Source organism: Aspergillus uvarum, assembly GCF_003184745.1.
Source record: "Aspergillus uvarum CBS 121591 unplaced genomic scaffold BO82scaffold_49, whole genome shotgun sequence".
Taxonomy (NCBI): domain Eukaryota; kingdom Fungi; phylum Ascomycota; class Eurotiomycetes; order Eurotiales; family Aspergillaceae; genus Aspergillus; species Aspergillus uvarum.
In genome coordinates this window covers 32700-43998 of record NW_020291346.1, presented here as the reverse complement: position 1 = coordinate 43998, position 11299 = coordinate 32700, and the positions used below count along the sequence as shown (strand labels likewise).

The window sequence follows — 11299 nt, the reverse complement described above, 5'->3', positions numbered from 1 at the left end:
TCTGGAAAAGGTGCAAGGGGGCAAGGCAACGATTGAATTACCTACAATTGCATCAACCACCGCAGGTGCCAGTTCAGTGAGTGAGTGAGTTGTTGCGTTGTTTATTCTTATTTGTGCAGGTCCCGGCCGCACCTGCTGCTGCTACTGCTGCTACTGCTGCTTGTGCTTGCTTTTCCTTCTTCCTTCTTCTGGTTTCTTTTTTTTCTTCCTCTCTTCTTTTGGAGAATGTGTTAACTCTACTGTGCTAAGCCTACTTATTCTTTTTATCTAACACCCTTGACAGTTACCTTCAACTTCCGCCAACTCCCCATGTGCCTGACCCTGCGTGTGCCTGTGCTTCTACCTCAGCCTCCAGCCCGTTCATGAGTCCAAGATGGGAGAAGCCGAAGTCTTCACCGCCTCCAGTTGTGGCGCTAACGGGGCTAGTGCTCGGATACATTTCTCCGGATCTCCGGCGCTTGACCCTTTTGGCTCAACACCGGGAGTAGTGAACAACACGGAGCGCAATGACGACGGCCACAATCGCCAGCCTCATCTGGCCTCTACGTCTGTGGCTTCAGCTCCTGCCTCTGCCTCTGTATCTGCAGCGGTCGCGTTTCCAACTCTCGATTTTTCTTCTTTCCCCGATCTCACCCCATTGATTCCACCCGACCGGAAGATCAAGAGTGAACCCGTTTCTCCAGTCCGCAACACCAACCCGTCCACACCCCCGTCTGCTTCCAAGCCAGCCTTTGTCCGTGGACATCGTCGTCGTTCCACCCACGTTACTCGGCGCGACCTCGACAAATTTCGCAAAGAAGTTCTTGGCGTAGAGAGCCCAGGTTTCGGATTCGACGACGATCCCAAGCCCCCCGCATCGACCAATCCCGCCCGCGACCCTCAGTTTGAAGCCTTGAACCGTGCTTTCGAGGCGGCAAGCATGTCCTTGAACAACGCTGGGGGCATGGCTGGCAACAATCCCGGTGCGAACATGTACGCCGGCTACGTGGATAACACCGGAGGTGGCCAGAACATGCCCAATGTCCCTCGTCAGTCTATGTCGTCTGCCATGCCACATACCCCTAGTCAGGTTAACGGCGCCGGAATGCCTGGGATGAACGGTGGTATGCCCATCAATGCGGGACAGCAGATGGATCTTCATCAACTCTATGACATGGTCCTTGAATTGAGCGAGGTGTTGAAGAACAACCGTGAAACTACGAAGAGTATTGTCAACAGTGCGGAGGAGATCATGGTATGTTTTTTTTTTTTTTTTTTTTTTTTTTTTTTTTTAAATGGAGGGGGGGCTTGGCAGTGCTGACGGTTCTAGAAACGCTCTTCTGTCGAAGGAGTAAGTCCGAGCATCCAGCAAGTGAATGGTGAACTTTCAGGTTTGTGAATGACCATCCGAAATATGAGCACCATACTGAGAAGTCCAGCTGCCCGCATTGCAGAGCTTGAGCGCGCCCTCGCGAAAGAGAAATGTCTCGTTGAAATCCTTCGGAACGAGCAGGTGGAGAACACGAAGCTGATTGGGGAATACGAGGCGGCCGTGGGTGTTATGGTGGAACAGATTCGCAACTACTGCCAGAACAACAACCTTCACTATCTCGCGCAGAAACGTCACTATAACAACCTTCTCCAAGCTGAGCGGGACTCCCACCTGGAAAGTCGACTGGCTCGTGACTACTGGCATGCACAGACCATGAAGTGCGCCGAAATGATCCGCACCGCTTATCGCCTGCGCTGCGAGGAAGAGGAAACCCCGATTCGCATCATTGCTGGTCTCCAGAACGAAGTGCGTGCCTACCGCAACGCCCTCGGCATGGAGCCCGAAAAGCCCGAAGAGGAATACGGATGGGAGATCCTGAAAGACGTCCCCGGCGGTTCCGAGTGAAGTAACATGGCAGCTTCCGTACCCTGGCGGTATGCTTGAGCTATGACGATGACGACTTGGTTATCGTCCTTTTTTTTTTCTGAGCACATGACTTTACATATGGCGTTCTGGAGGAGCACGTGTTACTTACAGGATTGTTTTCGGGGAAAGATACCCATCTTCGCATGATTTGTATCACTGTCTTCTACCGGTTATGGGGGGAATATTATGTACCTCATTGGACATTCGCATCGGATCTCTCGTCCAGCCTCAAGATCTGAGATTTGATCCAAAACAGCTTGCATATATCTTACATAAAGAACTAATGATGCTTCGCTGAACCTTTTCCCTCCCAATCTATTCCGTATAGAACACCTCATCCAACACCTTCCACCACCCCGGCCCTTCAGCACTGCCCACAGCCCCAGGGATCGGACTCTCCTACGCCACCGAACAGGATCAGTACAGTAGAGCCAAGCCCCCCCCCCCCGCCATTCCCGTATGAGAGGCAGAGGAACAAAAGGAAGGATCCCACATACCTGCATCCCATCCGTCATCGCCCACCACTCGCGCACCTTGGGATTCGCCCGCATCCGCTCCATATCCCCCTCGTAGTCCTCCCCGATATACTTGAACGTCGCGAACAGCGTCCGCTCGTTGTCGAAGAAGATCGAGTCTAGATTCCGGAGACACCAGTGTCAGTCTGTCCCCTCGGCCCAATCAGTTTCGTCACGAGTGCCGAGTATATTCCCGGTAGGCCGTCCTTTCGACCCTGAGGGAATGTAGGCAAGTGGTAGGCAGGTATCTAGCGCGCGAGAGAGAAGGGAGAGGGCAACCTACAATCCCGAATATGACACTGGTGGATCTGCCGCAGCACCTCGGGCCAGACGTTGGCGTGGCATTCTTTGTATGCTGCGACGGCGGCGGGTTTGAGGTGGACGATCTGCGCGATGCGGCGGGGTGAGGTTGGCGGGGGCATTTTCAGGTCGTCGGTCGGTGGGTTTGTGCTGGTTGGGGTAGTGGTGGTAAGAGAGGGGGTTGAGGGTGGGTTGAGGGGTCGGGGGTGGGTTGTCCTCGCGGCGTCGCGAGATTGGGAGGAGGAGGGAGCGATGCAATGTTGAAATGGCGGTTTGGTGTCGTTTGTGAGGTTGGATTTGGGTTCTGGTTGCTTTGTTATTGCTTGTGCTTTGCTGGGGGATTTGGAGATAGAAGGAGGGGTTCGTCGCGGCGGGGTTTACAATACTAGTATATAGGCTCGGGGTGTTTTGACCCGAATCGTGGGGTGAGGGGTGGTGATCTTGACTGTTTTGTGAGGGGGGCTTGGCGGGTGTCTATCACTGCTGTGCAGTACATGTTTGGTGAGTGGTGCGGGGAGGTCCTGATGGGTCTCGGCTTGGGATAAGTACTCCAAAGGGGTCATGGTTGCTGTTGTCTATACTTCGAATTCGACAGGCGAGGAAGGTACAGGTTTATATATATAGTGGAGGGCGGACACCAGGTAAAAGTTGTGGTGAGCTGAAGGTCATATATCATATCATGAACCCGAGATTAAGAACATCATAGAAGAGAAGTACGCGCTTGGTATCCATCATAAAACCAGTCATCAATAATCAAGCAAAATTCGAAGCCAACAACGGCTCTATTGTTGTACAACCTGCTTCTTCGACACGGGTCGGATCCACGAAACAAGAACATTTGCCCCGATAGAGATCGCCCCGATGATCCAGAGGGACTTTGAATAGTCCGAGCCATTGTAGCGGAATATAATCGCAAAGATGATCCCGCCAAGGTTGCCCATTCCGCCCACTGCACCGGAGACCACACCTGCCCGTCTGTTAGTATACCCGAGGTTAAGAGATAGCTGAATCAAGACGTACCATTGGCAAATGGAAAGACATGCGGCACCAAGGCGAAATTGGCACCATTGCACGACTCTAGGAAAAATGCGAGCCCCGCGATGAGCCCGAACATGGTGGATTCAGACTTGGGGTTCGTCAGCCCGATCGCCAGCTCGAAGGCCCCCATGATGACGCCAAGGAACACGAGCAAGATCTTCTTCGACCACAGATTCTGGGTCCGGCGAAGGAGTAGGTCGGCCAGAAAGCCGCCCGCTGGTCGGAAGACGACATTGAGCAGACCGAACATGGCTGCCCATTGTCCGGTCTTGGTCTGGCCCATATGGGGGAAGTTCGCGGAGTAATATTCGCCCAGGTTGGAGTTGATGGCGAGCTCTGCACCGAAGGAGCAGGCGTAAGGGATGGCTACGGCGGCGGTAGAGAGACTGAAAAGTACCCCCATGGCCTCTTTGCGTGTGGGGGCTACCACAGTATCCGTTCGGACGGCATCGAACTCCGCGATGGTCTGGGAATTAGAGCCAAGAGACACGGGGGTTTGTGCGCCTTTCTTCTCCACGTCTGCCATGACGTTTGTCATGGATGGCGTGCTGGAGGGCTGTGCGGACCTCATATCCGCCTTGAGGTCGACAATGTTGCCTTCTGACTCGGCAGCCATCTCGCGAGCCCAGAGGTGGCGCTCTGACCATTTACCCGTGGGCGTGTCCTCGCATAAGAAGAGCATCGCCACAGCAATAACCACAATGATGATAAAAGGGACAATGAAAGCAACACGCCACGCTTTGTGTGGTGTGAGGCCCCGCGAGTAGACCAGCGAATCGTAGACAGCGGGCATCACGAAGCTAAAATGGATCAGTCGACGTCTTGCAATGCTGTCCCCGAGAATTGTCAACGTACTATGTAATACCACCACCAGCATTACCCCAGCCTCCAGCAAGGGCATTGGCCATTCCGACAATCTTCTTGTCAAAGAACCCAGTGCACCAAACCTGACAAGGCACGAATGTGCCTCCCAGGATACCAATGAAGAAGCGTAGCGCGATCAGTCCCTTAGGCGTGGTGACCAGACCAGCCATGGCAGTGGGGATTGAACCGCTGAGCAGCAGTCCGATGAACACCAGTCGCGGTCCAAATCGATCACACAGAGGGCCTGCCACGAACCTCACAAGTAGTCTAGACAATCAGTCAACTTATTGTTGTGCACATATGAGGGTAGGTGTCTTACGTTGCTAGCAGGGCAACAATGTTTGAGTTTGCCACGTCTTGCTGTGTCATGTGCAGGTCTTTTCGGATTGTGACGGTCAACTAGTTGAGCTCCGAGTGTCAGTCGTTATCCTCCATCCTGGCCAAGGAGGAAGGCTCTCCCACTCACCAATGGCGGAAAAGCATACCACGAGAGGAATGCAACCATGAAACCGAGCCACGAGAAGAAGAAGACTCTTCCATATCGATCGAATGGGTTGAGAACAGGAATAGACTGTGCTTTGCGATTACTTGGGTTGATCTCCGGCGAGACAAAGAGAAGTTTGACGAAGTCCATGGTCAGTCACACCGTGTACGAAGGTGTCTGCGTTGTGGTTTAGGAGGTAGAAACTGAAGTACAGGACACAAGAAGAGTAATAGGACTATAGATCGAGCTCGAGGGCACCACAATAGGCAACACCACCAGGGTGCAGAAAAGAGAATAGACCAACGGACCGCTAGGCTAGACGACGGTGCTATGGGTCCGGATGTTTTCCTGTATTCTAGGACAAGGGAGGCGGATTTAATTAATCCAGACTAGGAGGAGAAAATTGCACTTCATATATAGACCATGGTTGGAATCACATCCCAGAAGCTTGGAGATATGAGCACAGTATGATGATGCACCTGGCGAACAATCCCCTATGCCAGAGCAATATCTCTATCTCCTAGGAGATATACAGATGAAAGTCATGACTGTGTCAACCCGAGATTAGGACACATGCCCAGTCGCATATCTCTCAACAGCTCGTAACAGCACTGGGCAGTGCGGCAGCAGGAAAATCATAATCGAGGCAAAATTCATGAAGCCAATCTGAAGAGCGACGCGCAGTGATCCACTCGTCGGACAGTGCTAATATGGTAGTGGATACCGCAGCTCGTAGCGCAGCAGCAGCACAGGACTAGCCGGAGATGACCTCAGGGTTCGTGGCATGGAGAGAAGATCCAGACCCATTTCCATACCCCATGTCGAGAAGTGGCCAACGAGGGTGATTCAACCGGCCAAGAGATAAGGCAAAGGGACCCTGCACGGCAAATGAGTTGGTTGATAGGCGTGGCGCGGATACTGAGGCTGATAAGGAAGTAAATCTGGGGAGAACAACTCCGCGGAGGTCCCAGGACAGTCAGGAAGGTTTTTGGTTATCTATCAGTAAAGGTATCAGCAGCGAGACGGCAGTGACAGGCCCAAAGTCGACCGGTAAGTGGGCCTCGGTCCTCAGGCCCATCTCCATCGGCAGCTAGAAAAATTTTCGCTGGGAATGGATCATCCCGGTTTCTTGGTGTTGCTTGACTTTCGTCAACTTGCCTAACCTGCTATAGTCTATCCTCCAAGTTAGTCCCAACTAGTCTCTGAAACGACCTTGCTGAATGGTCATCCATGGTGGGTGGGAGGAGTATTGCGTCTCCATCTCAATGGAGACTCAGAAAAGGCGGGTGTTTCGGAGCGGTGTCAGAAGCTCTGAAGCAATTTTTTTTTTCTTCCTTTTCATTTTTGGTTCATGGTTTCAAGATACATTGCTGAGGTGAATATATTGCTAGAGAGCAAGCCACGGTTCGTAAAGCGAATCTGAGTGGACGATAGGGGATGGGTGATAAGGGGGAGTGTCGATAATAGGGGGGTGGAAGTTTGTTTTTCAGGATTGATCCATGGATAAAAGCAGTTAGTGGAGATCAGATGCCCACGCCTGCACAGACCACGCGATGGGCTGATGTTCGGCACTCGTAGGCCATCCAATAACATTCCATACATTAGACAAACTGCAAACGTGATGTTCCGTACCCTAATTTCCTGCCAGGTGGTAATATGTCCCTCCCTGCTACGGTACTAGATTCAATTGCCTTGAAATAGGCGAGGTCTTGAAAATCTAGAAAATTGGTAGGAAAGACAAATAATTGAGCATGACAGGGAGAAAGAAGGTCACTGTATGCAGTAATTACCCCGTACAGTAAGGCCCCACACAAATCCCCTTTGTCGTTCAAGGAAGCTTCATGGGACATGATGGGATGAAGTTATTCTTCCTTCTGTTTCCTGTATCAACATGCAGGCTTTGGCATAAAGAATGCTCCACTCATCAAAATATACATGTACAGAGGTAGCGTAGGTAGAATCGTGCTGTGAACATCATATTGACTTCATTAGTTTACAGAATTGGCACATGAGTTTCCAGCCTAGGCACTGGCAACCCCAGGTATCTAACATAGCTTCGTGACAACTCCATCAATGCACAAACGAAAATCTGCAACTACCAATCAATCACTCCAGATGGCACCGCCCGCTTAGTTGCTGGTGTCTTCTCAACCGTTTTCTTTCCACGGATTCCCCGGTACTTTCGGTCATGTTTCTGGAATGGGTCCGGTGCTTCTCCCTTCTTCACTTTCCATTTCTCTGTTCCGAGGAGCGAGTCCAGCTCGTCCACCGGGGGCAGCTTCAGGTAGACCCAGCCATCAGCACGCTCTTCCACGGGGAATGTGGCAATGTTCATGTTCTCGTCATTGGAACAGCGACCCGCCTGCTCCCCGTTAAGCTCGAAGTTGCGCTTGTGATTTGGGCATGATACCCAGTACTTGCCGGCATCATCATCGCCGATCAAGCCATCGGACAGGACAAAGGCACGCTTATGAGGGCACATCTGCTGGGTCGCATAGAATTTGCCCTTGATTTTGAAGACAGCCAGCTGCGTGTCCCCGCGTTTGAGGTTCGCGGATGTGATGCCATCCGAGAAATAGTCTGCTTTGATCATGGGCTGCCACGAAAGACCGGACCATTGGTGGCCCTTGAAGTCCGCCTTCGCAGGCTCATTAGACCAATAGGTGGGTCTTTCTTGGCCACGCTCCTTGATGACCTCCACAGTCTCGACTGTCTCGTCTGTGTTGGCGAATTGTTGGAAATGCTTGCGTCGCTTGGGATCCCGGATCGTTTCCGTCCATTCACAGAAATAGCCGTCCACGAGCTCCTGCATTTGCTGCTCCATCTCCGCGCCAATCCCAAGCTTATCATCAACTACCACCTCCCGCAGATACTCGATTCCACCAGGAAGGTTCTCTATCCAGCGGGCTGTTCGCTGAAGCTTATCCGCTGTGCGAATGTAGAAAATGAGATACCGATCGATTAGGGGAATTACTTTCTCGGGCGGCACATCTTTGGCGAGGATCTCCGAGTGCCGGGGCTTGGCACCTCCATTGCCCCCGACAAAGATATTGAAACCCTTCTCGGTGGAAATCAGGCCAAAACTGAAGGATGTTAGCCTGATGTATTACTAAAGTCGAGGACTTTGTCCGGCTTACTCCTTGTTCTGTGCCTCGGCACATTCTCTTACACATCCAGAAACAGCACCTTTGAGCTTATGAGGAGATCGGAGACTCTTGTAGCGCTCTTCTAGCCGGATGGCCATTCCAACGCTGTCGCCAATACCGAAACGACACCAGGTCGTGCCCACACAACTCTGGAAAGGATGTTAGTCACTTCTTACAGTACAGCACGAAACATCTGATCTCACCTTAACGGTTCGCAGGGACTTTGCATAAGCATGGCCACTCTCCATGCCCGCATTCACGAGTTCTGTCCAAATGTCGAGGAGATCCTGCTTCTTTGCCCCGAACATGTCGATACGCTGACCGCCGGTAATCTTGCAGTATAGGCTGTATTTCTTTGCCACTTGTCCAATGGCAATCAACTTGTCTGCAGTGATTTCACCTCCCGGAACGCGAGGAACCACGGAGAATGTTCCGTTGCGCTGGATATTTGCAAGAAATCGGTCATTCGTCTCTTGCAAGTCGTGATATCCTTTATCCATAATATGGGGGTTGAAGAGACTCGAGAGAATGGACGCGATCGCAGGCTTGCACAATTCGCATCCAAGCGACTCGGGGTTCTTTCCGACCGCCCCCATCACATCTTCGAAGGTCTTCAGCTGTTTCACAGCGATAATATTGTACAGATCCACTCGTGAATGTGGGATGTGAATACACACTATGCGGATGTTAGTTTCCAATTCGCAGGAGAGGGGAAGCCAACATACAGTTGTTTGAGACTTCTTGGCCCATGTCCTGCATGGCCTTGTTGAAGATCGACTGCACTAGGGGCATGCAGCCGCCACAACCGGTCCCTGCTTTAGTGCACGACTTAACCTCGCCAATGGTTTTGCAGGTGCCACTCTTGATCTTGGCAACCAAATCCCCTTTGGTAACATTATGACAAGCACAGATCTGGGTACTGTCGTCACTGCTCATCTGTTAACCAAAGCTTTCAGTATGAAACAGAGGCGAAACTTACAGGTCGTCTCCATTCTCCTCTCCGTCCTTCTGCGCACCTAGAATGAACTGACTAGGAGGCACCTCTAGCTCCTTTTGCATCTTGACCATTTGGTTCAATTTGAGGTAGTCCTTTGTATCTCCGATCATCATTCCGCCAAGCAAATATTTGCCATCCATGGTGAACAAGTATTTTTTGTAAACACCACTGAAGGGATCTTTGTAAGTGAGTGCTTTCACTGACGATTCACTGTCCACCTCACTGTCTTTCCGGTCGGCTTGAAGTGAAGGCCTTTGGCCCGGCAGAAATTTGGGCCCATCCCTGTCAGCAAAGAAGTCGCCAAAGCTGGCAACATCCACACCTAAGAGCTTCAACTTGGTGCTCAAGTCGGGTCTTCTGAAACTCTTTGGCTCCTTGTCGGGGTTCGTCAAATTGTATGCCAAGACATCGGCCATTTCAATACCCGGCGCTATGATACCAAATGTCTGGTTCTCCCAGCTTGCGCATTCGCCAACAGCATAAATATCCTCAACGGATGTTTGCAGACTGCGAGACAAGATTAGAATACGATGGCTTGGCGTGAAGCACATATACAATCATACCTTTCGTTGATGACAAAACCTCCTCGTCCCGCACACTGAATGCCGGCGGTTTGTCCCAGCTCATCTCTGGGACGTACTCCGATCTGGAATGATGATTAGCTTGATAACATTTGCAAAGTCAGCCGAGAAAAGAAGCATACAGCAAAGCAAATGCAAGAGCAGTCAATCTCTTCGCCATCCTCGAAGACAATTCCCGTGACGTTGTTGTCAGCGTCGGTCTTGATAGTCGCTACACGTTTCTGGTGCAACACATCCAAGCCCAGCTCTCGGATTTTGCGTGTCACAAGAGTTCCTGCATCTCCGTCGAGCTGTCTGGCTAGAACCCACTTGTTACGGTCAATGAGTTTCACATTCCCGAAATCTCCAAGATCGGTCATGGCCTTGGCAGCTTCTAGGCCCAACAGGCCTCCGCCAACTGTGACTCCTGTCTCGCCTTTATGCTTTGACGCGAATTCGATCAGATTCTCGAGGTCAGAAATGGTCCGGTAGACGAAGATCCCTTTTGCATCATGACCAGGAGTGTGAGTGGGAAGGACGGCATCAGAGCCAGTAGCAAGGACAAGGATATCGTAGGTGATGGTATCGCCTGTTGATGTCTTGACTAACTTGCGTTGAGGGATGATCTCGGTTACCCGTGTGTTGAGATGATAGTCGAAGGATCTATCTTTGACCGATCCATACTGATTGACATCAGTTATTATTCATGTGCACCACCTCATCATGGTTGACTTACCCATTCTGTTGGGTTCAGATACAAGTCTTCGATCTTGCGGTGCTCGAAGAAGGACGAAAGGCCGACTCGATTGTATGCGACATGAGGCTCCTCCCCGATGACAAGAATGTCGTATTGTCGACGATCTGCATCCTGTTTGATGATCTTCTCGCTATAGGATGGCACGGGAAGTCAGCGCGAGCTCCACTCATACTATACAGTCTGGCCGGGAGAGAACACACATGAGCGAGATGGCGACCATGCCCAAGCCTACCACTACGATCTTCTGACGCGCACTCAACTCATCTCTGCGTGGCTCCGTATCCAAGCTAGGCTCCATCATCAATGACGTCTGGGGGTGGACATTGTGGATAGAGCCAGGAATGACAGGATCGCTGCTCCTGGGTCCATCCAGCAGGGGCATGGTGGCGGAGAATGGGGGCTCAGGAGATCCTGGTGTTGCAGCGGCTCACAAGGAATCACCACAGAGTTGTCTGTGTCACCAAATGGCCAAGAAGCTTTCTACTCATATACTATTGCTGGTGTCATGATGATTTCCGCCAAGGATGCTGATAAGCGCCCGCAGACAAATTGACTGATCTGAGGCATTGTCTTTCTCCGTGGCATTACTTTCAGATGCAAATTATGAGACAATCGATTGGGCCAATTTTTAGCCACAATCAGGGCCTCTGCGCCCCGCCAGGTCGATCTTAGGAGCCACCGTTCATGGGTACGAGCCGTGGATCGGAGATATTAGAGCGAATGGATAAGGATTAAGGCACT

The 11299-nt window shown here is 51.4% G+C and overlaps 4 protein-coding genes across 4 annotated transcripts; 1 reads left to right on the top strand and 3 right to left on the bottom strand.

The window, feature by feature from the left end:
- Positions 1 to 44: 44 nt before the first annotated feature.
- Positions 45 to 2160, top strand: BO82DRAFT_315760 (uncharacterized protein). Its single transcript, XM_025632547.1, has 3 exons — positions 45 to 1234; positions 1310 to 1370; positions 1419 to 2160. The coding sequence occupies exons 1-3, from the start codon at positions 374 to 376 to the stop codon at positions 1874 to 1876; spliced, it is 1380 nt and encodes a 459-aa protein (XP_025489300.1). The 5' UTR covers positions 45 to 373; the 3' UTR covers positions 1877 to 2160.
- Positions 2161 to 2204: 44 nt separating this feature from the next.
- On the bottom strand, positions 2205 to 3046 carry BO82DRAFT_434387 (L-rhamnose mutarotase). The gene is made up of 3 exons (XM_025640940.1): positions 2696 to 3046; positions 2395 to 2531; positions 2205 to 2296 (listed from the first exon to the last, which is right to left on the bottom strand). The coding sequence occupies exons 1-3, from the start codon at positions 2832 to 2834 to the stop codon at positions 2213 to 2215; spliced, it is 360 nt and encodes a 119-aa protein (XP_025489299.1). The 5' UTR covers positions 2835 to 3046; the 3' UTR covers positions 2205 to 2212.
- Positions 3047 to 3494: 448 nt separating this feature from the next.
- BO82DRAFT_289572 (MFS transporter) lies at positions 3495 to 5248 on the bottom strand (the record flags this gene model as incomplete). Its single annotated transcript, XM_025631660.1, has 5 exons — positions 3495 to 3679; positions 3733 to 4550; positions 4606 to 4881; positions 4934 to 5013; positions 5081 to 5248. 5 exons carry the CDS (start codon positions 5246 to 5248, stop codon positions 3495 to 3497), a joined length of 1527 nt encoding a protein of 508 aa, XP_025489298.1.
- A 1811-nt stretch (positions 5249 to 7059) lies between these two features.
- niiA (nitrite reductase niiA) lies at positions 7060 to 10997 on the bottom strand. The gene is made up of 9 exons (XM_025635804.1): positions 10759 to 10997; positions 10538 to 10688; positions 9945 to 10484; positions 9805 to 9887; positions 9224 to 9748; positions 8970 to 9172; positions 8448 to 8920; positions 8236 to 8393; positions 7060 to 8181 (listed from the first exon to the last, which is right to left on the bottom strand). Exons 1-9 carry the CDS (start codon positions 10938 to 10940, stop codon positions 7194 to 7196), a joined length of 3303 nt encoding a protein of 1100 aa, XP_025489297.1. The 5' UTR covers positions 10941 to 10997; the 3' UTR covers positions 7060 to 7193.
- Between the last annotated feature and the right edge of the window lie 302 nt (positions 10998 to 11299).

What these genes read in the sequence shown, in the direction of transcription:
- BO82DRAFT_315760 (XM_025632547.1), top strand. Translation starts at nt 374, where the DNA reads ATGGGAGAAGCCGAAGTCTTCACCGCCTCCAGTTGTGGCGCTAACGGG. An exon ending in ACAGTGCGGAGGAGATCATG is followed by an intron (nt 1,235 to 1,309) that starts GTATGTTTTTTT and finishes TGACGGTTCTAG; the next exon opens with AAACGCTCTTCTGTCGAAGG. An exon ending in AGTGAATGGTGAACTTTCAG is followed by an intron (nt 1,371 to 1,418) that starts GTTTGTGAATGA and finishes TGAGAAGTCCAG; the next exon opens with CTGCCCGCATTGCAGAGCTT.
- niiA (XM_025635804.1), bottom strand. Translation starts at nt 10,940, where the DNA reads ATGCCCCTGCTGGATGGACCCAGGAGCAGCGATCCTGTCATTCCTGGC. An exon ending in GCTCTTGCATTTGCTTTGCT is followed by an intron (nt 9,888 to 9,944) that starts GTATGCTTCTTT and finishes TCATCATTCCAG; the next exon opens with ATCGGAGTACGTCCCAGAGA. An exon ending in GGTTTTGTCATCAACGAAAG is followed by an intron (nt 9,749 to 9,804) that starts GTATGATTGTAT and finishes CTTGTCTCGCAG; the next exon opens with TCTGCAAACATCCGTTGAGG.
- BO82DRAFT_434387 (XM_025640940.1), bottom strand. Translation starts at nt 2,834, where the DNA reads ATGCCCCCGCCAACCTCACCCCGCCGCATCGCGCAGATCGTCCACCTC. An exon ending in CCAGTGTCATATTCGGGATT is followed by an intron (nt 2,532 to 2,695) that starts GTAGGTTGCCCT and finishes TCCGGAATCTAG; the next exon opens with ACTCGATCTTCTTCGACAAC. An exon ending in CGATGACGGATGGGATGCAG is followed by an intron (nt 2,297 to 2,394) that starts GTATGTGGGATC and finishes TCGGTGGCGTAG; the next exon opens with GAGAGTCCGATCCCTGGGGC.